This window comes from Rhamphochromis longiceps, linkage group LG19 (assembly GCF_057381845.1).
Source record: "Rhamphochromis longiceps isolate RC_006_pf linkage group LG19, R_longiceps_female_GT1.1, whole genome shotgun sequence".
Taxonomy (NCBI): domain Eukaryota; kingdom Metazoa; phylum Chordata; class Actinopteri; order Cichliformes; family Cichlidae; genus Rhamphochromis; species Rhamphochromis longiceps.
Window position 1 is genome coordinate 30721771 of NC_140575.1, and position 23675 is coordinate 30745445.

Consider the following 23675-nt stretch of genomic DNA (forward strand, 5'->3'; position numbering starts at 1 on the left):
TCCTTTTTGAAATGTTATCCATCCATCCACCCACAGTTTCTTTTACCTGTTTATTTAATTTGGGTACTCTGTACTCAAAACAGTGCAGTAAAATGCACCCAAACAGCATGAGAACTAATTATTATGCCATTTTTATTTAGTTGTCTCTTTTATTTAGTTTGTTTTTTCACTGTGCTCAAGGGGCCTGAGTTAGTGAGCACAGAGAATGCAGGCAGGTAACTTCCTTGTAAAGCTCCTCGCAGGCACATGGGGGGAGAAACACCCTCTGGCATGTGTGTATTTCAGAGAAATGTCTGTGTGCACCTTTCTCACAATGTGGGCTCATAAATGCGGAAAGGTGCCTTTGCCGCCTGTTAACCTGTATGGGAAGCTTTGTTTTGGGTACAATATAGAAAAGAAGGAAGACATTAGCTTGACATTTTCACTGCATATTTTATTTGGTTATTTCAGCATGCACTATCTGACACAGACAAATCGGGCCCTTTTAAGTTGAAACTGTGAGTGTGATGACGCACATGATTAATAGAGGGTCAACTTCCTACGGGTCAACCACAAGGATGCCTGGCACGCTCCACTTTTTGGTTTGAGAGCTAAAGAAAATACATTTGGAGTTCATTTAAAAAACGTTTACTGTTTTATAGTTTCTGACTCTTATGCATGAAGGTAGATTCCTATGATCATTAGGAGGACACTGTGTTGTCAAGGAGTCCGGACAACTCAGTTTCCTGCCTTCTGGATAATTTTGTGCAATTGTTCCAATTTGTGCAATTTCTGTTTTTTGTTTGGGGCAATAAATATACATGCATCATGAAATTTATGCATATTTTTAGTATTTTTTTTTTAAATTAACATTTAAAACTCGGTTGTAAAAGAAGTGTGGGCTTACTGAAATTTAATGTGCATTTATTATAAATTTGTGATGATGCATAGCAGTGTCTGTTATCTTGATGTTTTAACAAAATACCCTAGTATCAGGCCTTTGACATAAAATCAGTTTATATGTTTTAAGAGCAAAGTCTGTGTTAAAATAAATAAATAAATAATAAAATGACAGACTGGAAAAAAAGGGAAGGCTATAAAAACACAGATTAAAAGCTTTGGGATAATCTATGACACACAAAATAATGCCACGGTGAACTGCAGTTTCTTTCAGCTCAGCACAATCTTCAGAATAAAATCTTTATTTTTAGAACCCATCTGAAAAGAATCATGGATACTTCTGTTGCATCTACTCCTGTAATGCACTGTATACTGAGCTATTCAGTCATCTCTTGCTCATCTACAATTAGACCAAAATCCTGCAGCCAGATTACTGACTGGGACACAAAAGAGAGTTCAGATTACTCCAGCCTACAGTGGCTCTATGTGCATTAGAGAGTGTGGTATAAATTGGTGCTGTTTGAAATCAAAACAGTAAAGTGTCTTGGGTGTGCCTTTGCCGAGACTGTGGAATGATCTTGCAAGTAACCTCAGACAAGCATCAACGTGACTATCTTGAAATCTGAGCTGAAAACAGACCTGTATGTCAAGCTTCTGGAAGCAGCTGATCTCTGGAAACGTGGATGGAGGAAAAGTTGTTGTTGTGTTACTTAATGTAAATACCTTGTTTCTTCTATTGTAAAGATTTTTGGTTTTAAATGTGTTATATAAATAAAATCGATTAACTTACTAGTAAACATGAAGCTGCTTCATAAAGTATTCAGAAAGGTTACTGAAGAGAATTAGAATTAATTAGAGAATTATTTTTAAAAAATTAATTAATAATAATAATAATAATAAATTGCACAATACATTTTTAAGTAGTAAAATGCTGGATGTAGCAAATATGATCCAGAGAAGATTCAATAAACACTCCATTTAAAAAATAATAATCATTTTCTGGGAATTATTTCCTGGTTCAGGCATTACAGGGTTAAGTGTTTTAGCTGAAGGCAACTGGACTGGATATTTAACCTAAGTGGGGATTTTACCTTGAAGGTGGTGCTGCAGGTGGTTGACCCAACCTGTCATCATTGAGTCATTAAGGTCGCAAGGGTCAAGGTGTGAGTGGGAGCTGAATTGCCTAAGAAGAGGCACCAGATAGCCGACATCTCATAGACGGCTGATAGTTAGTATGACAGACCACAACCCATGTTCAGTGCTGGCCACTCACAGTGGACATAGACGGCCATCTTTACTCATCTCTCTCAAACCAACTGTCTTCTCCGTCTAAAATGTGAACATTTAGTAACCTCTAAGGATATTTCCTGTCCTTTAAGTGCTACTGAGTCCTATCCTGAGGTCCTGGCTCTGCTATGTCGTGCATGTGTCTGTGGTTATTCTGTTGTTTCCTGGGCGAGTCTGAGCACTCGTCACTGCATTGCACTTCTTACACAACATTGTTCAGCTTGTGTTTAGGTCCACCCAATTTGTCCTGGGTTGAACCAGTTTTTGTCTGAAGGTTTGCTGAGTACACCAGGATCTTATGGGTGGAGAAGATAAATACTTCATTTCACATTGTAATTCATGGTTAATTCACACAGTTACTGGTTATTAATTAAGTATTTTTGCGTGACCTCATCTAAAGTGAGGACTATTTTTGCCTTATAAAGCTTTTATAAATGAAAATGAAAGTACCTTAAGACTCGAACAAGTCTTGGCTGTACTCACAACAGAAAATGATTCAGAAAACCCACAAAGAGATATAGAACGTAGAAATAATTAGTGCCAGACTCAAACATAACCCACCTGAGGTTTACAGAATACTGAAGTGTAGGTCGGACCAGAGTCTAACTAGTAACAGGAGTTTAAGAGCGAAAGATACACCAACCAGTTAGAGCCACGGGGTAATTTAACTTAAATATACTTAAGCTGCTTTATTTAAAATAAAAGATGAATATAGTTTTTCACAGAGCTTCACAAAGAAGTGTAAACGCCATAAACAAAGCGTCCCTCACATTAAACTGATAATACAGGAAAATATCTCTGATGTTGGAATTTCTTTAGTTTGTTCCTGAAGTTCAACTTTCCTCTGCTTTGTATTCTGTTAGCCAGCTTTAGTCAGCTAAGTCCAGTCACGTTCATTTCCAAAGCGCTTTCACATTAGGTGAACTCAACTGAAATGAAAGAAGCAGTGGATGATCGCCTCCTCCTTCCCATTCAGTGAAAACTCAGAGCACCTCCTTGGGGTAAGGAGGTGATCAGGTTAAGAAGTGGTTCTCCTTCATCATGGAGAATCCCAAATCAATGGGCATGTTCCATGGAATCTTAAAATCCCTAGCCTGTAAAACAAGGATGCTACCAAATTAAATCAATAAATAGCAATATTTAATGGCCATAATGTAAATAAAATCAGGATTCCCAAAATACTGCTACATTATTTTTGGCACCGCAGTTGTTGTATTCTAGTATTCCATCTTTTAATATTCATCATGACTTTATTTTATTTTTTTGTTTCTTTTTTATAGGGTTATTGTTTTAAATGGACATGCATAAAAATATAAACATTTTTATCTGTATTTATAAATTTCATACTAGGGAGGAGTAATGCCTTATAAATGATAAATTGGAGCCTTACTAATGCCTTAATAGTTAATGGTGTGATATTTTTATAAAGTGTCACTCCTTCATTTTTCCTTGAATGCTACTCCCACTGAGTTTCATCCATAGAATGGCAGTGATTTTTGTACTGCAGGCAAAGTATTTGGAGTTTTGCTTAAAGAGTTGATTTTTAACCAGACATTCCTTCTTGTTTGCTAAACCCCAAGCAAGCTTTCATGTGACCTTTACTAAAAAAAACATTATTCTGTCTAAGGCCTGTTTCACACGACTATGAGATTCTTGAATCACCTGCCTGACCATGGGTCTGATTACTTACACAGTCTGGGCAAATGATCAAATCTCCAGAGTTACTGTGGTTTTAAACACTGTTCATTTTACAATTAAAAAAGGACCATTGTTCTCCTAGACTATTTTATAGACAATTTAAAGTGTACAAGTTGATGATTTTAACATCTAATAAAATCACTGTGCTTTCATAAACTATTTCATTAAAGGTTTAAGTACATTTGTCAGTGCAGACAGATATCAGTGGTGCACTGTGGATGCATGCTGGTTCACTAGTGTTTGCATATAAATCCAGTAAATGCAAGACCTTTTTTTCTCTACATGGTTATATATAGCGGCAGCAACGAACGCAGCAAAGGTTAGTAAAACACCTGTCCTGCTGCATCCCATACAACAGAGGACAGACAAAGAGAACTGCACAAAATGATTGCCAATCACACGTTTGGATAGCAACTTTAAACAGCCACAAGGGGGCGGTGTTACTTTACTTTAATTAACATTACTACAGCGTCAGTAGACTTATCAGATAGAAACATTGGGAACTGAACATGTTAGGCATGGAGTGTATTTCCATTTATGTGTGTTAACAAAGAACATTTTCATATATAACGTGATACTAATATCGTTATTGGAAACAGTTTGGAATAAGGAATCACGTTGCGGCGTTACCTTAATTGTTATTAGCTAATTTACTGTTAACTTACGGCGTAAAAGAAAGCAGTGTCAGATTACGTTTTATTTTTATTTCAGAAGTGAAATTTGATTGTAAACGGCGTTTTAATACTGTCTATAGTTTATCCTCATGACCCAGACAGTCAGTGCTGTACTAGGCGGCAGTAGCTGAATGAAGCAGACGGGAGGAAGTGGCTGTTAATGCAGCTCCACACCTTTCCGGTGTAGCAGCACTGCGACCAGCTCCACTCAAAGGAGAAAGGCGAGAGCTGGGTGTATTTCTGGAGAAAGGAGGGATAGATAAGAGGTAGGTAACTTATATTGGAATTAACAGTTTAACCGATAAAGATATGTCCCAGTCATTTTGTCATTGACGTGTGTATTATTCGTCCAGATAAGATTAGTTTTCTTAAGCTAACTACCGTTAGCTAGTTAGCCCGCGGCTAGCTAGCTAGGCAACAAGCTAGCTAATGTTAGCCTACTACCTGTGTGAAACAGCCACGAGCGATAGCTAGCTAATTTTTCATGTCTGACCCTCCCACCGAATCTCATTTCAGGGGGGACAGGAGTTACGCGAGTGGGTACATGTGCTGCTGAGTCACAGAGGTTATTCTCGAAGTCGTCCCTTCCTGCACAGCAAAGTTTCCCCGCACAGCGCTTGATGGAGTAGCCACAGAAAGCAGCTTTTCTCCTTTGGTAGAGAACAAGGGCGCACCCGGTGAAGAGGACCGCCAGACACCGACACCACAAGGAATTCACAAGTACCGCGGCTTTTTGAGGGGAGGCCTTATATACTCACAGCGTCTACTACCCATCACTTTTTAAATCGACTGTGCCCAAATTTCACACACCGCTTTGTGTTGTTTTACACAATACAATGAACGCACAGCAGCCGCTGGTGTCAAGTTCTTAACCTCACCGTGCCATGTTGTGTATAGGCCCTGAAACCCGTGTGATTTACTGAAGGTAAATGTCCCCGCTCTCAACAGGATCCTGACAGACTTTAACGAGAAGTCCCGAAGTCCTGATAAGGTTTGACATGCTTAAGGACTTTTGACTTTCTAACCTTCAGTCGCTCTTCAGAGACATGTTTTCACCAGTAAATATATTATAAAAACTGAAGTTGTAATCTTAAGTGAGTAATTACCAAAACGGTATCTGAAACTTTTCTCAGTAGGCGCAGAATATATATGCACAAGAGTTCAAAATGGGGAAAATGCTCTCAAAAATATTTGGCAACAAGGAGATGAGAATATTGATGCTTGGACTTGATGCTGCTGGAAAGACAACAATCCTTTACAAACTGAAACTCGGACAGTCTGTGACCACAATCCCTACAGTCGGCTTCAATGTGGAAACTGTGACCTACAAAAATGTCAAGTTCAACGTATGGGATGTTGGAGGCCAGGATAAGATTCGCCCCCTGTGGCGACACTACTACACGGGCACCCAAGGGTTAATTTTTGTGGTGGATTGCGCGGACAGGGATCGCATCGACGAAGCAAGGCAGGAACTTCACCGCATCATTAATGACCGGGAGATGAGGGATGCCATCATCTTGATATTCGCCAATAAGCAAGACCTTCCGGATGCCATGAAGCCACACGAAATCCAAGAGAAGCTCGGATTGACCCGCATCAGAGATAGGAATTGGTATGTTCAGCCCTCCTGTGCGACCACAGGTGATGGACTATATGAGGGCTTGACATGGCTAACCTCAAATTACAAATCTTAATGATTGAGTTGCTGACTGTTTTAGGTCAAAACTATAATAAAGTTGCAAGTAACAAATAACTTCTCAAAATGAGTATGGTTAAGAAAAGTTGATTATTTCCCATTTATTTTTTATTACTATGTTTACCCCATGACTAATTTATCTCTAACTGGGTTTGCCGGCTTAAAATTCGCTTGTACTCTGTAGCAGGCCTATATCACATTCATTATTTCTGGGGCTTGCTTGATGAATATTGAGTTAATTGGTCCTAAGGTTGAAGCCACAGAAATCACCGCCTTTGCCTATTCTTTCTCCTGTTTTGTATAATTTTTCTAATGAAGCTGAAGTTTTTATCTTAATTCTTGGACTAAAGCTTGTTTCAAGGTTCTTCGGTCTCTGTTGCATTGAACTTGGATTTTTTTTCTTCTTCTTCTAAGGTGAGCTCTTTAATGTTATGTAGCCTACATGGAGGACTTTGACATTTGTTTTAAGACAGTACTGTGATGAAAAGTATTCATTCTCAATGGTATTGAGAAAAAAAAATTTCACCAATGCTTACATTTCATTCTCACCAGTTGGGGCATCAGAGGAGGGAAAATAATGACTTTGGACATGTTTTGTTACCCCTCTCGGTACCCTTATGTGGGCTATATATTTAACTGATTGACCTTTTTGTGTCATGTCTTGATACCTAATTGTGCTGAATATTCAACAAATAGGCCTCCAGTAACTTTTAAACATGCTTGTCGGGATGCATTTTTGATTTTTGGGTAATGCGTAGTCTGTCGACTCAATCTTTCCAAAGGAATGTCATTCAGTTCTGAGCTCTCAATCTGATACCACAGTTGATTAGCCTCAGCAATGGGACATTATATGATAGCCTATATCTGTAGCATGAGTACGAAAGTACATTAACCCTACATCAGAATCCATCTGTCACGCAGTCAGAGGGAGCTGTTTACTGGTGAAATGTTGAATGACACTTTGTGGTGCAGCTCTTACTCCTATTTTGACTGGGGGGTACCATGTACAGAACAATGTCATTGTAATGTCTTATTAAAAAAGTGATTTTAAATCTTCTATGTCTCTGTTTTTTCAAGAGTAAATGTAGTTGGTGGTTGACGCAACATTTTCAGGTTTTGGTAAACTTTTAAAAGCAGAAAAATGTAATAGGAAGTTTGTTTCAATGTGTGAGAAACTCAAGCTTACAATTCAAGTGTTAAAAATTCTCCCTCTGCTCAGTGGTATTCTCCATAAATGTTTATATGTTCACCCCTTAGACTAAGTTGCTGGCCTCAGTTCCCTTGCCAGTAAATGGGGGGGGGGGGGGGGGATGTACAAAACAGGAAGTCCCGACTGCTGTTCTTTTTGGAACAACAACAGAGCCACATGGTAGTTTGCATGGCATTTGGAAGGGCAGCGGAGATGTACAGCTGAATTGCGAATTCTTTTTGAATGTTGCATGTTGCTTGTGAGCCATAGTTAAGTTGATGCTGAGCTGTCAGTTGTAACTTCCTGAGTCTGCCTTTGCTTGGGACCAGCAGTTTTAAAAAAAAGTAAAAAAGTCTTGGTTGCTTTTATTCAAGCTGCCCAATAGAAGCCCTGCTGTTCAGAAATGAAAACTCTGTCTGAGTAATGCTCTGTGATTAAGTGAAAATATAGTTTGCCTGTTGGATATAGCGGAGAAACTGCTGATGGGAACAGATGTCCTACTTTTTAAGGAGCCTCTCATGACCACGTTAAAATCATTTCTACATCCTTTGAAAATGCCAAAAGCTGTATAACAAGGGAAGTACCATGAATAATCAGTGTGTACTCTTACAAGATAAACACAAACATAAGTACCAACTAGCAGACTAGGAATAGTTTTGCAGTCTGTTCAATTCATACTTCTAAAACATGGACTTTCTTGCTGCTTGTATGCACTACTTCCTAGTTTAAGCAGACATAGTTGTACACTACATTGTCACTGAAATGTTTAGGGGTTAGTATTCCTCATAGAATATATTTTTGCAAAGTATGTCTTGTAAATATTTTAATTTGTCAGTTAGGACATGGAAAACAAATGTTTCCATTGAAATGTTTTTTTTTTTTTGCCAAAGACAGCACTGCTGGTGTTCACCAATCATCTAGCTGCTGTGTTTAGAGCAACAAAAGGTTAGCTAGCATTATTCTACAGATGTCCTAGAGTTTTTTGGCTCAGCATGCTTAATGACCTTGTGTCTTTTCCATTGAAACTGACACTATGAAAGCTAGTCATAAAGTGCATGTTTGCATTTACTGCAAGGTGATGCATTCTGTTTCATATGTATTATCTTTTTTCTTTCTTTTTTTATCGTGGCAGCATTTGTTTTGTGGAAAATTTGGTGTTTAGTGCGTTGCTGCAGGGGCCTCAGGATGTTTGCTTTAGCACAACGGAGGTTTCCGTCAGACAGGTCAGGTGACATCAATATGACTCTGCTTCTACTGATGTTTCACGCAACCCACATACGTAAAGCAGCAGTGATTTATGATCAGCTACAAACACTCAAAGTATTCGAAGGGTACATGTAAATAGTTGCTTTCAGTAAGAGCTAGGTCTAGGGCCTCCATTAGACACTGATGGCAGCTTAATTGGGCTGTAATGGCCACTTTGGTTCCCACCACTTCATTACAACCATATGATCCTTACAGCTTTATTGGCAACACTTGGGCCCCGGGGCAAGGACAGAGAGTGTAAGCAGGTTTTATGACCTCTTCTCTGTAAAGATGAGACCTCCCGGCCCTTCTGTCAACTCCTTCTGCGCTCAGCAAAAATTCCTTACATTTCCTGTGAGGATAGCTTAGAAATGGGTGTTAGGTCACAGAAATCATGAATAATGAAGCTTGTTCTTCTTTTTTATGAAGCATTAGGGTTGTCAGGTTTTGCAAAAAAAAAAAAAAAATGTAGCAAATTTGACTGTTTTTACAGCAGCAAAGAAACAGGTTCTGTCAGGACCACACCAGCAAATGAGGATAATCAGCACTTGTTTCTCATGAGTCACCAGTGTCATAATTTGCAGAATAAGTAGGGCTTAAACTTCCACTGATCTGTGCAAGAATGTGTATGACAGATTTGTCTTAGCCGGCCAAAACGCGTGTTTGTTGGTGTGGTTCCCAGGACAACGGCCTGATGGGACCTCTGCCAGTGTGGCCTGGTGTTTTTGGTATCACACTGGTGGCTGGCTGCTGCACGTTTCCAATGAGTTCCTCTACTCTTTATGGAAAGAGGAAGAGTGGGGAGAAATCGAAAGATAACCTAATCTTTGCAAGTCAAGTTCTGCAATATTGGAATACCTTTTATTTTTTAAACTGAATAACGGCTTGTCCTTCATTAGTCAACTTCAAAAGTTTTTAAACTACTCAGGAGAATCTGTTGTGGGTAGTATTGTAGCTGTACTCCTCCCATGCTTAGAATTGAATTGTGCTTGTGGTTTTCAGGGGTGTGGTTTGTCTTCCTCACTTGTCTTCGCTTCCTCTAAACTCCAGCTGCAGATAACATTTGTGAAGGTAGGTGCTACCTTCACAATGCTCATTTTTCTGACTGCAGGCCCTGAATATAGTCATCGCCACTTTAATGTTGGCCTGCAGGACGACAGCCACACCCTTCTAGCTAATCACTCAAGGATTTGAGATGCATGCACAACACTAAACACCATTATTATTTATCTGCCAAATGGTAGGAGGGAACACCTACTTTAAGCCATGGTTTGCAGAGCTTAGTTCAGTGGCTTATTCTCAGGGACAATAAAACAGCCTCTTTGGTTATGAAACTACCCTCTATCACTTGCTCTCTGTCCTCTGGTTAAATCCCGTGCCCCTTCTTTGAGTGCGTTGTTAATAATGAACTGCACAGAGCTCAGTTTAAAACGGGTCCGGAAGTGGCTGAAAGTCGTTTTAGGTTTCCTGTTGAGGTTAACACTGTAGAATGCCATTGTAAATGCTGCATTTCTCTTTCGGTACCGTAGCTGGGGCTGGAATTTGTTTTGATTGCAGGTGTTTTGGAGTAGGTTTTGCTCATAAATGAGGTTTCCTACAAGCATGTTGTGGTTTTGATAGTGAGTAATGCTGTGCAGTGCAGGCCAGTTACATGAGGTTGAAAATATGAGGCTGTGATATCCAAGGTGCACTCTGGGCATAAGTCCAAAACGCATTCCATTCATATCTGAAGTGAGGGTTGCTTACTGTGGTGAAACTGCAAATTCAGAGAACCAGAAAATAACTGTTAAGTGTTGGAAGTCCACCTGACACATCCAATTTGTTTGTTATTGCACAGACAAAGTGCTCATACAGGCATTAACTAATTTAGGTCACAAAGAAAACCGTTTCGCTGGCTGACATCCAATCTGTTCAGTTTTTGTTTTTGTTTTTTTTTAAACCTCAGAGCTGCTATTTATTTTCCGTTACACATAAATGTGTCCAGAGAGTACTCTTGAAAAGTGATAAAATGTTTATGTGTGCACCAGTTGAACTGTGGAACAATGTACTGTGCTTTTTGAACAGCACCACAAATAGAGTAAAGAGTGTTAACCATCGTTGCTTTCAGGTGTCAGAAGTGCTACAGACTGGGAGGAGGGGGGGCAGGCATAAATGGTGCTGCAGTTTGAGGCCTCTCGAGCGTCTTGCTTGCAAGGAACAGAAATTTAAGTCTGTTTCTGAAGTAAAATGAAATCAGTTTGATTGTTTTTTTAGATTACTTGCTTATTTAATGCATTGGCCTAAGGCCTATTCATACAGTACACAGAACACTGACCTCCACAGTGTTAAAGGATGAGCCACTAAGCAGTGATTATAACACTGCACTGTGTACTACTATAGACAGAAGTCATTCACCCAGGAGCAGTATCCACCAACCGCATGGAGTCACCCACAGCCTTCACACACTCGCTGACAGGATGATGAAGATCCATGCAAAGTGAACTCAGAGACTTTTCTCAGGAGCTCGCCGCCACACTGTCACACTCCATGACTGACTACATCTGTGTATGTGACAAGATCGCTGTAATTACAGCAGAGTCAGTGTTTCGCGTGACAGTGCATCTGGATTAAACAACAGTTTGGGTTTGGAAGGAAGTCTCAGATCTGTGGCGAGCCAGGCGATGCGACACACACTCACTCACACACGCAGTCCGGATTCAGACTGTTATGAGGTAATGACTCAGGGAAACTTTACACAAAAGCACACAGCTACACTGTTTCCCTGCTCTAAAATTCTTCCTTCTGTCCTGGACCACCACACATCTTTAAAATGACAAATTCATCACTGCTCTAGTATGCCGTGGAGACAGCAGTCACAGGAAGTGAAGTCACAGGACCTTTGGTATTTCAACCAAGGGATCAATAAACTACTACTACATTTTTTGCTGACATCAGTAAATGACCATGACTGTGCCACATACACTGCACATATGTATATATACATGTGCGTGCATATTATGCATATTATTTTAAAACCTAATATTGCCTACAAAGACAATCAAATGACCTTTGATTAACAAATGTCATTACAGGCATAGCGCTGACATTAGTGCACTAACAGGGATGAAAGGAGAGTAAAGTGTGTGCAGTATTCTCACAGTGCTCCCCTCTCAACTGCAGCACAGCTGTCTTAACAGCACCCCCGCCCTCCCCCTGTTCCCCTGCAGGGGTGTGTTTGGGGGGGGGGGGGGAGCATTGTGTTTCTATAAGCTAGTTGTCCCATTGGGCTTTGCTTCCCTGGCACGGTACCACCTCTTGCTCTCAGATCCAATGAACAATGAGTGCTGCAGATTATTAGCATTGTTGTGTCCCATCTTTCCAGATGAGGATAAAGAGATAGCTGAAAGAAAACAAATACAGTGCTTGGTAAGCGAGGTCTGGCCTGCTCCCTCTTGGTGCACCGTAAAGTTCAGTCGGGCTCAGATTGCTATGTAAAATGGAGAGGGGGGGGTGTCTATGTCTGTGGATACACCTTTGCGGAATCAGAGGAGTCACTCTTTCATGCAGGCCTTCTTCTATTTTTAATTAGCCCAGTTTGGTGTCTATTCTTGAGCCACTCCCTTAAAGTTTGTGAGAAAATGAGTCTTCCTTTCTGGAGCAGTGTCTCTTGGCTCCAGGCAGCGTGATGATGGTGACACAAAGGATCCTCTGTGTCACTTGGCTGTGATGCAGCAGAGTTGAGCACACCACACGGACTGCTGGAGTCAGACTCTCCTCCACCCATCTGGTATTGGGGGGAGTGCTGCACTGCTGCCTCATGTTAAATTGTTTTACAAGAATGCTGATTATGGAATCCATTGCAGGTGTTCACTAGCCCAAGACAATAATTAAACTTAAAAAAAAAAAAAAAAAATCCCAGTATGCATTAGATACTATGGACTTGTGTTCCAAATACAGGTTTTCCACACCATTAAGAGTTATTCCTACTTATAGCACCATCTGTTGGCAGAAAATGCCCCCATTCTGTCTTGATGGTTACCAGAATCCACAGTCATGTGCATGTGTGTCTGATATATATGATAACAGATTACTGAGACACTGCTGCTGCTTCACTGTGGGCTGTCCTCATTTACAGTGGGCCTTCCTATTCCCCTGTTGTGTGAGCCTAATTAGTCATCTACAGGAACAGCACAACTACACCGTTTTAATTATTTTTGGTTAACATTTAAGGAAAACACCAGGGATGGGGAAATATATTTTGAGTTACTTAAGTGGAAGACCTATGGATGGGGTGGGGGAGAAAGTGTTGACACAGAATAATGGAGCTCCCCTTTACCCCTCTAATCTCCTCAGTAACCCCTCTGGGTCCTGTCCCCACCACACTGGGGGGCATGGACTTATTCCCAGCTGTGAGTCAAATTAATTAGGCAAACGTGTCCCAGCCAAACCAAAGCAGACCTTAACCGCAAGTTAATTCTGACTGTAACGGTCCAGCTGCACAATGTGCAAGTGAGAGTGGCACAGGAGGGCCACAGGGAATGATTATCTTACATGATCCGCTGTAGTTATTTATAGTAACTGTAAATAAAAATTAAAAAGCAATTAAACTCACTTGCTCCTTTCTTCATAGGCATTCTCATCGACCAACATCTGTAATCTGATTCGATCCCACCACACCTCTGCCTCTCTTGATCAAATGCTGGTTAACTGGTTTGTTAGCTGGAACAGAAAGGTATACACATACAATTTTCTTCATGTTTTCAGATTGCTTGATTTCATGTTGACTCTATACACAAAGCTAAAGCACCTGCACATGTAGTATTATTAGCCACTGCTCTGCTCTACTAATAACGCCAACTCTTAAATTCAGGGAAATTTATATACAGTGGGCTTTTCTGCCTATTAAAATAGGTAAGTGTTGCATTCATCCAGTGATCATGTTGGACCATTTCATTAATGTGTAATCAAACTTGGATCTATCGTACTATTTCTTTCATAAATCAATTTGAGTATTTAGGGGGATCTCATCCTGTCAACTTCAGTATTAACATTTTACTTGGCCTGAGTGTTTGAGGACAACGTGCTCATTACCCTACAGCTCTACTGTGTAAACAGACAGCAGCATGAAAGGCTGTGAGGGGGCCCCTGCATGCCTGTGGGAGTATGGGGCGTACTTCATGGTTTTATGCTTGAAAAGGAACCATAATCTTCCACCTAATCTGGGGCTTTGAGTGGAATTCCCCTCACATGGACGGCAAAAGCTGGCATTGCAGATCTCTGTTGTCCTCCATTTTTAAAGATTGGGGACCCCACATAAAGATATAGATTGAAATTTTTAGTTATACATTAGATTTGTTACCCTAACCTCACTTCATATGAAAAGTTAACAAAACTGTCTTCACATCTTAATATTTAATTGTTGAGCGAGCAGCCTGGCTCTTTAATTAATCAGTGCACACAATTAAATCCTTTCCTAAGTTTCAGATTTTAAGCAACTACTTCTTACAAGTGTCTGAATTTACATAATTCACAAGATGAAAATCACAAAGAAAACCACTCTAAACACCACTTATCACTGTCATCAGGTGCTTATTTCTGCATGAGGTTATCTATATTTTTATGTAAACATGTAATTGTACATATTATCCAATTATTTAATTATCACTTGCTAAATATTCCAAGTTTAATGACATACAATGGGAAAATATGTCTGTGCTCAAGAGCAGAAGTCCAATAGGTTTCATGTTTGCAGCTTTTTGCAGATGCCTAGGGCGTAAAGGCTTCACTTTCACATCTGCTTAACTGTATTTTGTATAAACAAGACGAACTGCAAAGACCCAGGGGGATGATGCCTCTTGCTCAAACAATGCACTTGTTTCTCCGAGCTGTCCTTCACATGTCTGCCATCTAGCTTCACAGCAACAGAACTACATGGACTGAAAGGGAACTCTACTGTTTTAAAGAGCAGGAAAAAATAGTGTCTGTGTGTTGATTTAATCATGTGTGCTCCAGTCAAATAACACACACAGTAATTTAACAGCATGCTCCCCTTTAAAAAGTTAAAAAATTTAATATCTTAAACAAGCTCAGTACACTGTTGCAAGTTTCAATGTCACAATCGGAGTCCGATAATCAGGCTTTTCTTCGAATGTGCAGAATGTGGATGTCTGGACTGCTAAATTCTGGGTCTTGTTTCTCTGAAGGAATCTCCTCACAGCAGAAGTTCTGTTGCAGCAACTTAAAAAGAAATGAGAGCAGGTCAGACGATAGCTATGACAAATATCTCCACTTAGTTTGTGGGGGGAAAAAAAACCATAATTTAACCTCAAAAAACTGCCTTTCCACTTCTGGGTTGACACCCTCAGTGCGCTGCTCATAGCAGCAAACAATGCAGGTCTCTGGTCCACAAAGCAGCTTCAAGCTCTCCACCAGTGGAACAATTGACTGTATGGAAATAAGATGACTCACAATGAGACATACAACACTTTTTCAGAATGATTGTAATGTTGCAATCTTGTAGGGGATCATAATGGATTGAAAACTACAGGAAAGTACCTGCTCATAATAGATGCAATCTGCCATAAGGACATAATCTGGGTGAGGCAAGAATTCAGACACATCTTCACCCCTGTAATATTGAAAATAAAATATTAAGCATATGCTGAATGTCCCGCTGAAGTATTACTGTGAAATTTATATTAGGAGCATAAGACAAATAGGAAATGTAAGTACAAACCATTTCAGTACCTTGGCAGTTATGGATCCACTGCTAATAAGCGCCTGGTTTTCTTGGATGTTCATCTTCAACAGGGTCTGTAAATCTTCTAGGTCTGTTACTATTACCTGTGCTCTGCAGGAATTTTGTTTTAAAAAATATTAATAAATCACCAATACTGACTTTTCCCATATGATTACTAAAACATAGTAGTAGTGCAAGGAATGACGTTTAAATATTTTGATATTTAAACACAACACTAAGATCACATATAAAAAACAACTCACCCTAGCGTTGCTACCATAAGACCAACTACTCCCGTACCAGCTCCCAACTCTAGCACAGTCCTACCAGACCAAACGTTCACACCTGAAGACGGATCGTAAAACTGCTTTGTCTCTAAATACTTTGCGAGAACAATAGCTGCATCCCACACAACGCAGCCAACATCTCCCAAGAAGCACTGCTTAACTTTTAGGGCACAACCGTCGTTTCTGTCTATTTCTCTGACAAAATATTCATTCTCGTCCGCCTTAGCCGCCATGTTGGCCAAAACAGAAACAGAAATAGAACTTCCGGTCTGATATATTTTTCTAAATAAAAGACTTACCTCGCCCAACATTAGGACTGGTGCACAGAGTTGTGCTTGATGCTTTAAAAAGTTATGTATTTCTAATATTTCTATTTTATTATTTTAAAAATACAATCATAAACAATGAAAACTCTATGGCATCACAAGATACGACAAGAAATACTTATCTTAATATTTATTAAAAAAATAATACAATTAAAATGACATTTTAATAGCAAAAAATCAAACAGAATTTAAACAGAAGTTGCAAAAAAATTTAAAAATAAAATACAGTTAAGTTAAATTAAATTAAAGACATGAACGTGAGCGATGATTAGCGGGTCCTTCCACCGTAGCACATTTTAAAATTATTTAAAATTATTTGAAGCGTACCAAGAACCATGGTTTCTGTTAGAGAGTGAAGGCTTATAGGGATTTCTTCTTTTTTTCTTATTTTCTTTTGACCTCATAATAATAACAACAACAATAAAAATAATAATAATAAAAATTGTTTTGTGTCTTCCCGACTTGAAGTGAATTTTTTTGAACATTTATTTGTTTATTTATTTGTAGTTATTTTTTTGTAATTCACAATAACTGTTATTAATGACCGAAAAAAGAAAATAATATTAAAAAATAGATACATTAATATTACTACAATTAACTTGACGTGCCGGAAGCCGTGACGTGTTCGCGCGCCACTGCAATTGGTGTGGCGGCGGTAATTATGCTTGCTAGCTGAGAGAACTAGCAGCTGAGAAGCAACTTCATACTGTTTGTCGAAGTGTAGTAACTGAATATTACCGATGTACATCTGAGTCTGTGTTTGTTAGTTGTCCTGCCTCTGCATAGGTTTAAAATGTTTGCCAGCAGCACAGAGGAGGTAACTGATGGTTACGCCTCAGCATGTGAACAGTCGTGGGGTACTGTACCTAAGGACAAAAGTGGACTGAACGAAACCTCCTCTTGTGTCACAGCAGCTTCCTCTGCTTCATCAAAGCAAAGTTTAAATGAGGGCAGTACGAGCTCCCGCCACGGCCCATCATCTGGAACGGCCTCAGGTGATGTGCTAACATTAGCAAGTTTTATTTTGGGGGGGAGAGTGAGATTATATAACAAAAAACTTGCTAACATTGACATTTCTGTTATGAAATGATCAATTTTTTTTTAATTGAGAGCAGTTGGGGCACCCGGCAAAATTTGGCTCTGGGCATGACACAGCAGTAATAAAACTGTACCACACCTCTTTTCTTATGTTTCCTATTGCTATAGGTCAATTACCGAGCAGCTGTAGAATAGGCAAGCCAGCTTCATTGCTCCTTTCATCTTGTTCAGAGAGCTCATCTTTCCACAGCCGTGGAGGAACGTCGAGACATAGAAGGACCCCAGGGTCTGCTGGGGCACCTACTGGTACATATCCTGCACAGAGTTATTGATTACTCTGGTATTAATTAAGCATATTTTAAAATAAGATATTACTATTAACAAAGAACTTTTTATGCAGGAACAAGTTGCTCATCTGGATCCACAAACGCTGGTGCTTCTGTGGTTGTGGTAGTAGTTGAAGGACGCGGCTTAGCCAGAGGAGAGATTGGCATGGCTAGTCTCGATTTGAAATGCCCAGAGCTTGTTCTCTCTCAGTTTGCAGATACAGGAACATATGCCAAGGTAAAAAACCCATGTCCTACTGTCATTTAGCACTTAAAGACACATGGAATTGATATTTCAGTCATGTGTTATTCATCTGAAGGTCACAACCAAGATTCACATCTTGGTCCCAGTGGAAATACTGATGCCAGACACAGCCAGTGAGAAGGGGAAAGGAACAAAGCTGTTCAATCTCATCACTGAGAATTTTCCGGTACAAATGCAACAATAACACACAATTCTTTTAAACAAATTTCCACTTAAAGTAGAGAGTAGCCAACTTGTGCTTAAGTATTCACTGAGTTGCTGTGGTGCAAACTAAATTTTATTGGGTGTTTTTTCTTTAGGGTGTAACTTTCACTCCAGTGCAAAGGAAGTATTTTAATGAGAAGAAAGGGCTGGAGTACATTCAGCAGCTGTGTGCCCCAGAATTCAGCACTGTTGTTATGGAAGTTCAAGCTAAGTATGCTATAGATAGATAGAGAGATACTGTAGCCTAATAATTTTGTCATTACCCAATGTAATAACTTTTTTTTTAGGTACTATTGCCTAGCAGCTGCAGCTGCTTTGCTGAAGTACTTAGAGTTCCTCCAGAACTCTGTCTACGTTGCCAAGTCCCTTAAAGTGAGCTTTAAAGGGAGTGAGCAGACAGCCATGATTGACTCAGCATCTGCCTCTAACTTGGAATTGGTGGTTAATAATAGAAACTACAGGTGAGATGGAAAGCGATGATAAGAACAACATCTTTTTATGTAGCTCCTCTGTCATGCAGTCTGACTGTGCCTTTTCTTTTTTCGTTCTAGGAGTGACCATACTCTTTTCGGGGTACTCAACCACACAAAAACACCTGGTGGTGCCAGAAGGTTGCGCTCCAACATTTTGGAGCCTCTAGTTGATGTGGAAACAATCAACACTCGCCTGGACACCATACAAGAGCTGCTGGAAGATGAGGAGCTTTTCTTTGGCTTAAAGAATGGTTGGAAGCAGGCACAAAAAGTTTGAGGTTGCATACTGAAAATTGGAGCATATCTGCATTGACTGTTTGTTCTTCTGGCCCTTTTAGCCATAAGTCATTTCGTTGACATTGATCAGCTGCTCTCAGTTCTCGTCCAAATCCCAAAGAAGGAAACAGTGCGTGCAGTACTTTCAGTGCTTGTGACAATATTCTGTTTGTTTACTTCTGTGCATTTGTCACTACTGTTACTTTTTTCTTCGACAGTTTCAAGTCGCTGAAGCAAAGATTGCACATATCATTCAGCTGAAATACACACTGGACCTGGTGCCGAGGTTAAGGGTCTGTGCCGCTAACATCCTCAAACAAAATCGCCCAGTAGCCATGGACAGAATAAGAAAACAATTAATTCATTAAAAGCTAATTGTGACTTAGTTATAATGCAAATACTGAGTCTTTGTTAAAGTGTTATACCATTTAAACAGATGTTGCTGAAGAACGGGAACACAGCTCTGCTCAAGGCATATAGTACAACACTTGAGGATAACAGGTTGTAAATTTTGTGCTTATGTACGATGAACTGAATTTGCTAGTTACAATCTCCTGTCTACAGACTCATTCCACTGTGTACATTTATGTCTGCCTCAGGTTTGACATGATACTGGAGCAGATCAAGACTGTGATCAATTATGACACAACTTACATCAAAGATAGCTTTAAAATGCGCACCCAGAAGTGTTACGCTGTGCGCCCGAACATCAACAAGTTTCTTGACATTGCCCGGAAAGCTTACACTGAGATAGTGGACGACATTGCAGGTGTTAATGTTTAGTGTTTACCAGATAACTTTGTCTTGCGATGTTTAGGTAATCTGTTCTTACCTTTAGCCATGCTTCATGTCATTGTGCTGCACAGAGCTTGTGAACCAGCTGGGGGAAAAATACGGCTTGCCAATGCGTACTAGCTTCAGCACAGCTCGAGGTTTTTTCATCCAGCTGAAGCTTGAAGGACTAACCTTACCAGAAGGGAAACTCCCCTCAGAGTTCATCAAAGTAAGGTCCACTGAAGGAAGCCAGACTTTTAGCAAAAAATCGAACTCAGCATTAGTTGTTAATAAAGGAAGCTAAATTGCCGCCGGTGGGACAATAAGGTTGACAATGAATGAAGAGGGACAAACCTGCATTTCAACATCTTTTCACCTCAGGTAACTAAGCACAAGAACAACTGTGGCTTCACCACTGCAGACCTGATGAAGAAGAACAGCCGGTGTGAGGAGGCCCTGAGGGAAATCTTTCACATATCTTATGTGTGAGTTGATCATTATCTCGTGACTTACAAACATGAACAGAAAATTGAGGTAAAGGAATATAGCTTTGTGGCATGACTGTTCTTAGCAGTTTTACAGTTTTGTACAGTGTTGTGCAAAAGTCTTGAGTTGCCCCTCATTTCTTTGTTTTGCTAGAAAACTAAAAGTTAGAGCCAAAACTTTTAAATTTGGGTTAAACTCTCCATAAGAGCTGTCGCCACCAATTTTCAGTGCAATCCTGTGATATTCAAGCATACCTCGTTCTTTTCCTCCCTGTTTTCTTTCATGGCTCCTTAACAGCCACTGAAATCATTTCTGATGAGGCGTCATTGAACAGTAGAGGGATCAACTAAAGGTCCAGGTGCATCTCTGAGGTCCTGTGTGGGGTCTTTGCTGAATTTTTCCCAATTTCTTAATGACTCAACTTTCAGATACTGTTCATCTGCTGTAGATAGTCTTTTAGGCCATTTGGTTTGTTTTCACTTGTTCATTATCAAATTTCATATCAAGTTCATTATCAAAGACACACTGCACACCATGCTGAGATGTGCCAAGTTTTAGCCTTTTGAGAATCACCTTGTTGCTGCAAAAGTATTTTACGTTGTAAAACTTTATTATTTTTGGCAATTTTATAGATTCACCTAAAGACATTGGAATAAAATATGTCTTTTGTGATAGGCTGTCAGTAACAAAGTTTCTAAATATACAATTTAAAATGGGTTCTTTGCTAAGCGTTAGATCCTTTTTAATGCTTAAATGATTCATAGATCAGCCATAAGTCGCTTAACAAGCAAAACAATATTCGTGGGAAAATGGTCAAGTACAAAATTTGTGAAAAATCAGCCAGTGTCCAAAGAAAAACTTTGAAAGACCTTCAGAAAGCCTGGAGAGCTATTACTCAAGACAAATAAAAGAAAAATTACAGAAAGTTTTGGCTCTTTGGAAGCAAAATATGAAGAAATAAGGGTTGAGTCAAGACTTTTGCACAGTATTGTAATTGCAGAACTTTGATCTGATTTACTGATCTTTACCAGTTGATGTTATTTAAGGGGTTACTTAACTCCTTTAAAACCAATTATTCAACTCATGCAATAAACTGGGGAATGTAGATTTTTCTCTGTGGCCAAGTTCTGTTTTTAATTATGCTTTTAAGGACATATCTATTAAACGTTATTATACTCTCTGTCCACTAGGGGGCACTGTTTATTAGCCATAGTTTCTGTTCAGTTCAGTTTTTATTTCCCTGAATCATGTAACCTGTCTCCATACAGGGTGATATGCCAGCTGCTGAGAACTATCCATGAGCACATTCACTGCCTTTATAAGCTCTCTGATGCTCTATCCATGTTGGACATGTTGCTGTCCCTGGCAAATGCATGCACCATCTCAGACTACGGTAAGCATGAATCACTGTTGATTCCAGCTCTCAAGTCAGTCAGACTGTCATATTAACCATGACAAAGCCTGAACTGTTGTCTAAAGGTGTGCTGTGTGCTGCACAAGGCAGCACCCAGCCATCATCACACATGACAGCCAGAAGCGCCTCTATTGAGCTGGCAGCTCTGCTGGCCCTAGTTCTTTTCTGTGTCTGTCGTGGGCAGCACCAACCCAATCAGCCATGTGGGTGGTGAGTGCTGGCCCTCAGCTGTCTGAAAGTGTCTCGTTATAGACACGTGCTGACTGCCTGCCCCCTTTCTATCCCAGCCAGCTTGTACTCAGATTACCCGTCTTACATAACTGCGCACTGATGTGCTGTACATACCGAGGCAAATCTACCCAGCAGAGGAGCTAACTGCCTTACCTCTAGCAGAAATCGGTGTGTTACTATGTTATGACACCTTTAAGTGAACGAGTAATAAATGGTGTATATAAATATAATTTTATAGATGGCACGTGTGTGTGTGTGTTTTTTTTCACGAAACATTAGAAATGAATGTAAGGCTCAGTATGTAAACAGAGTTATTGTTTTGTGTTTTTCTGTTCTGCCCGCCAGTGCGTCCAGAGTTTACAGACACATTGGCCATCAAACAGGGCCGTCACCCAATTCTGGAGCGAATTGGCAGACAGCAGCCCGTATCGAACAATAGCTACATCTCTGAGGGCAGCAACTTTGTCATCATAACAGGACCCAACATGAGTGGCAAATCCACTTACCTCAAACAGGTGGCGCTATGTCAGATCATGGCTCAGATAGGTCAGCAGGAAGTTATAAACCCACCTTCCCCATGTGAATTTTAAATGTAGGCCTGGTCATTTCTGTGCATTAATTCAACACTGTGTGTTTTTATTTCAGGCTCGTTCGTCCCTGCTGAGTATGCTTGTTTTCGTGTTGCTGATCAGATTTTCACCAGAATTGGTGTAGATGATGACTTTGAAACCAACTCTTCCACCTTCATGTTAGAAATGAAGGAGGTACACATTCCTAAGTTATATTTGAGCAAACAAAACAAAAAACATCAATCAAAAAGATCATTATTATGTAATTAACTGAGTGTGTCTGTCCAAAAGATCTCTTACATAATCCACAATGCAAGTGACAAGTCCCTGATTATTATAGACGAGTTGGGGCGTGGTACCAGTGCTGAGGAAGGGATTGGTATTTGTCACTCAGTCTGCGAGTTCCTCCTTGGCCTGAAGGTAGAGTATGCCCTAATACAGCCCTGCATCACCACTCCTTTCTCTAAACTGAAAACCAGATGGTTCCGGTTCTCATGCACCATATTAGCTACTTAATTTATTATAACTTATTGTTACACCTGTTAGATCAACAGTGGAACGGTAGAACCAACAAAGAGATTGGGCATTCTCCTAATTTTCAAGGTGTGTCCTCTTTCTTGCAGGCGTTCACTCTGTTTGCTACACACTTCCTTGAGCTGTGCCAGCTGGAGTCTCTGTACCCGAACGTGGAAAACCAGCACATGCAGATTCAGCATACACGCAGTGGTGACACTGGTGCAGAGAGCGTGGTATACACATATTTGCTGAATCGAGGGTCTTCTGAAGAAAGACACTATGGTACAGAGTCAGTGAAATCCAACAACAGCCCTGTTGGCAATTTTCATGGAATCAGTCACAGAGCTTGTTTTTGTTTTTCTAGGACTGAGAGCAGCAGAAATGACAGCCCTTCCTTCAAGCGTAATTCAAGAGGCAAAGACAATTGCTTCAAAAGTTAGCCAGCAGTTTTTGGTATGGTTTAGAAAGTTCAGTTATTGACTTTTTGTCCTAACATCTTTGGGTCATCAACGTCTTCTCTGTGCCTTTAAAATTAACAGTTCATTTTTACCTGTGCTTATATGGAAGGTCCCATTTATGTGCCACAGTATTACAAATTATAATCAACAGAAAGCCAGCGTTAGACACTGAGAGACAAATGCTGTATCATGGCTAAATATGTATTTCATTGATAATAACCAGAGAATTCAGAGAATTGCTGGATAAAAAGAGAAGACCCAACATGTTTTATTCTTTCAGGCTAGACATCACACTGATCCAGAAACTCAGAGGCAGCGAGCTGTGTACCACCTCTCCACACGCCTGCTTCAGACTGCTAGAAACTCAAGACTAGACCCCGATAGCCTGCGGATGTATCTGAAAGGGCTAAAGAAGCAGTATGAGGCAGAGCTTCAGACTGCAGGACAAGCAGTGGCTGCAGAGGAGCAGTGACTTGACTCTAAGCCTTTCAGCATGGAGGAGCTTTTATACACTTTCTTTTTTGTCTGTGATCTCGACATGACACCCTGAGTTTAAAGATGACCTTATCTGACATAAACAGATATACAAATGTTTTTATAAACTATGTCATAATAAATAGTTTCTGTGTAAATTTGTTGTGATTGT

The 23675-nt window shown here is 40.0% G+C and overlaps 3 protein-coding genes across 5 annotated transcripts; 2 read left to right on the top strand and 1 right to left on the bottom strand.

Moving 5' to 3' along the window:
- Window positions 1–4655: 4655 nt before the first annotated feature.
- Window positions 4656–7290, top strand: arf6b (ADP-ribosylation factor 6b). The gene is made up of 2 exons (XM_085391351.1): window positions 4656–4804; window positions 5055–7290. The coding sequence occupies exon 2, from the start codon at window positions 5705–5707 to the stop codon at window positions 6230–6232; it is 528 nt and encodes a 175-aa protein (XP_085247477.1). The 5' UTR covers window positions 4656–4804; window positions 5055–5704; the 3' UTR covers window positions 6233–7290.
- Window positions 7291–14697: 7407 nt separating this feature from the next.
- vcpkmt (valosin containing protein lysine (K) methyltransferase) lies at window positions 14698–15930 on the bottom strand. The gene is made up of 5 exons (XM_085391865.1): window positions 15650–15930; window positions 15384–15497; window positions 15203–15275; window positions 14972–15091; window positions 14698–14884 (listed from the first exon to the last, which is right to left on the bottom strand). Exons 1-5 carry the CDS (start codon window positions 15904–15906, stop codon window positions 14780–14782), a joined length of 669 nt encoding a protein of 222 aa, XP_085247991.1. The 5' UTR covers window positions 15907–15930; the 3' UTR covers window positions 14698–14779.
- Window positions 15931–16614: 684 nt separating this feature from the next.
- Window positions 16615–23649, top strand: msh4 (mutS homolog 4). 3 transcript variants are annotated; one of them, XM_085391864.1, is made up of 21 exons: window positions 16616–16816; window positions 16911–16994; window positions 17206–17343; window positions 17438–17601; window positions 17684–17794; window positions 17928–18043; window positions 18120–18293; window positions 18384–18556; window positions 18644–18711; window positions 18800–18874; window positions 19018–19082; window positions 19181–19350; window positions 19448–19584; window positions 19737–19840; window positions 21110–21234; window positions 21832–22032; window positions 22132–22250; window positions 22347–22475; window positions 22679–22853; window positions 22936–23024; window positions 23310–23649. In XM_085391864.1, exons 4-21 carry the CDS (start codon window positions 17530–17532, stop codon window positions 23499–23501), a joined length of 2295 nt encoding a protein of 764 aa, XP_085247990.1. In that variant the 5' UTR covers window positions 16616–16816; window positions 16911–16994; window positions 17206–17343; window positions 17438–17529; the 3' UTR covers window positions 23502–23649. The 3 variants fall into 3 exon arrangements, with proteins under 3 accessions (XP_085247988.1, XP_085247990.1, XP_085247987.1); XM_085391861.1 differs by having other exon boundaries at window positions 16616–16994; XM_085391862.1 differs by lacking the exon at window positions 21832–22032 and having other exon boundaries at window positions 16615–16994.
- Window positions 23650–23675: the final 26 nt, after the last annotated feature.

Bases quoted from the DNA above. Each gene is read 5' to 3' on its own strand.
- arf6b (XM_085391351.1), top strand. From the start codon at position 5,705: ATGGGGAAAATGCTCTCAAAAATATTTGGCAACAAGGAGATGAGAATA.
- vcpkmt (XM_085391865.1), bottom strand. From the start codon at position 15,906: ATGGCGGCTAAGGCGGACGAGAATGAATATTTTGTCAGAGAAATAGAC. The intron at 15,092-15,202 runs GTACTTTCCTGT...ATTTCCATACAG, and splicing joins ATTGCATCTATTATGAGCAG to TCAATTGTTCCACTGGTGGA. The intron at 14,885-14,971 runs GTTAAATTATGG...TTTCTTTTTAAG, and splicing joins TGGAAAGGCAGTTTTTTGAG to TTGCTGCAACAGAACTTCTG.
- msh4 (XM_085391861.1), top strand. From the start codon at position 16,793: ATGTTTGCCAGCAGCACAGAGGAGGTAACTGATGGTTACGCCTCAGCA. The intron at 16,995-17,205 runs GTGATGTGCTAA...CTATTGCTATAG, and splicing joins ATCATCTGGAACGGCCTCAG to GTCAATTACCGAGCAGCTGT. The intron at 19,351-19,447 runs GTGTTAATGTTT...TGTGCTGCACAG, and splicing joins GATAGTGGACGACATTGCAG to AGCTTGTGAACCAGCTGGGG.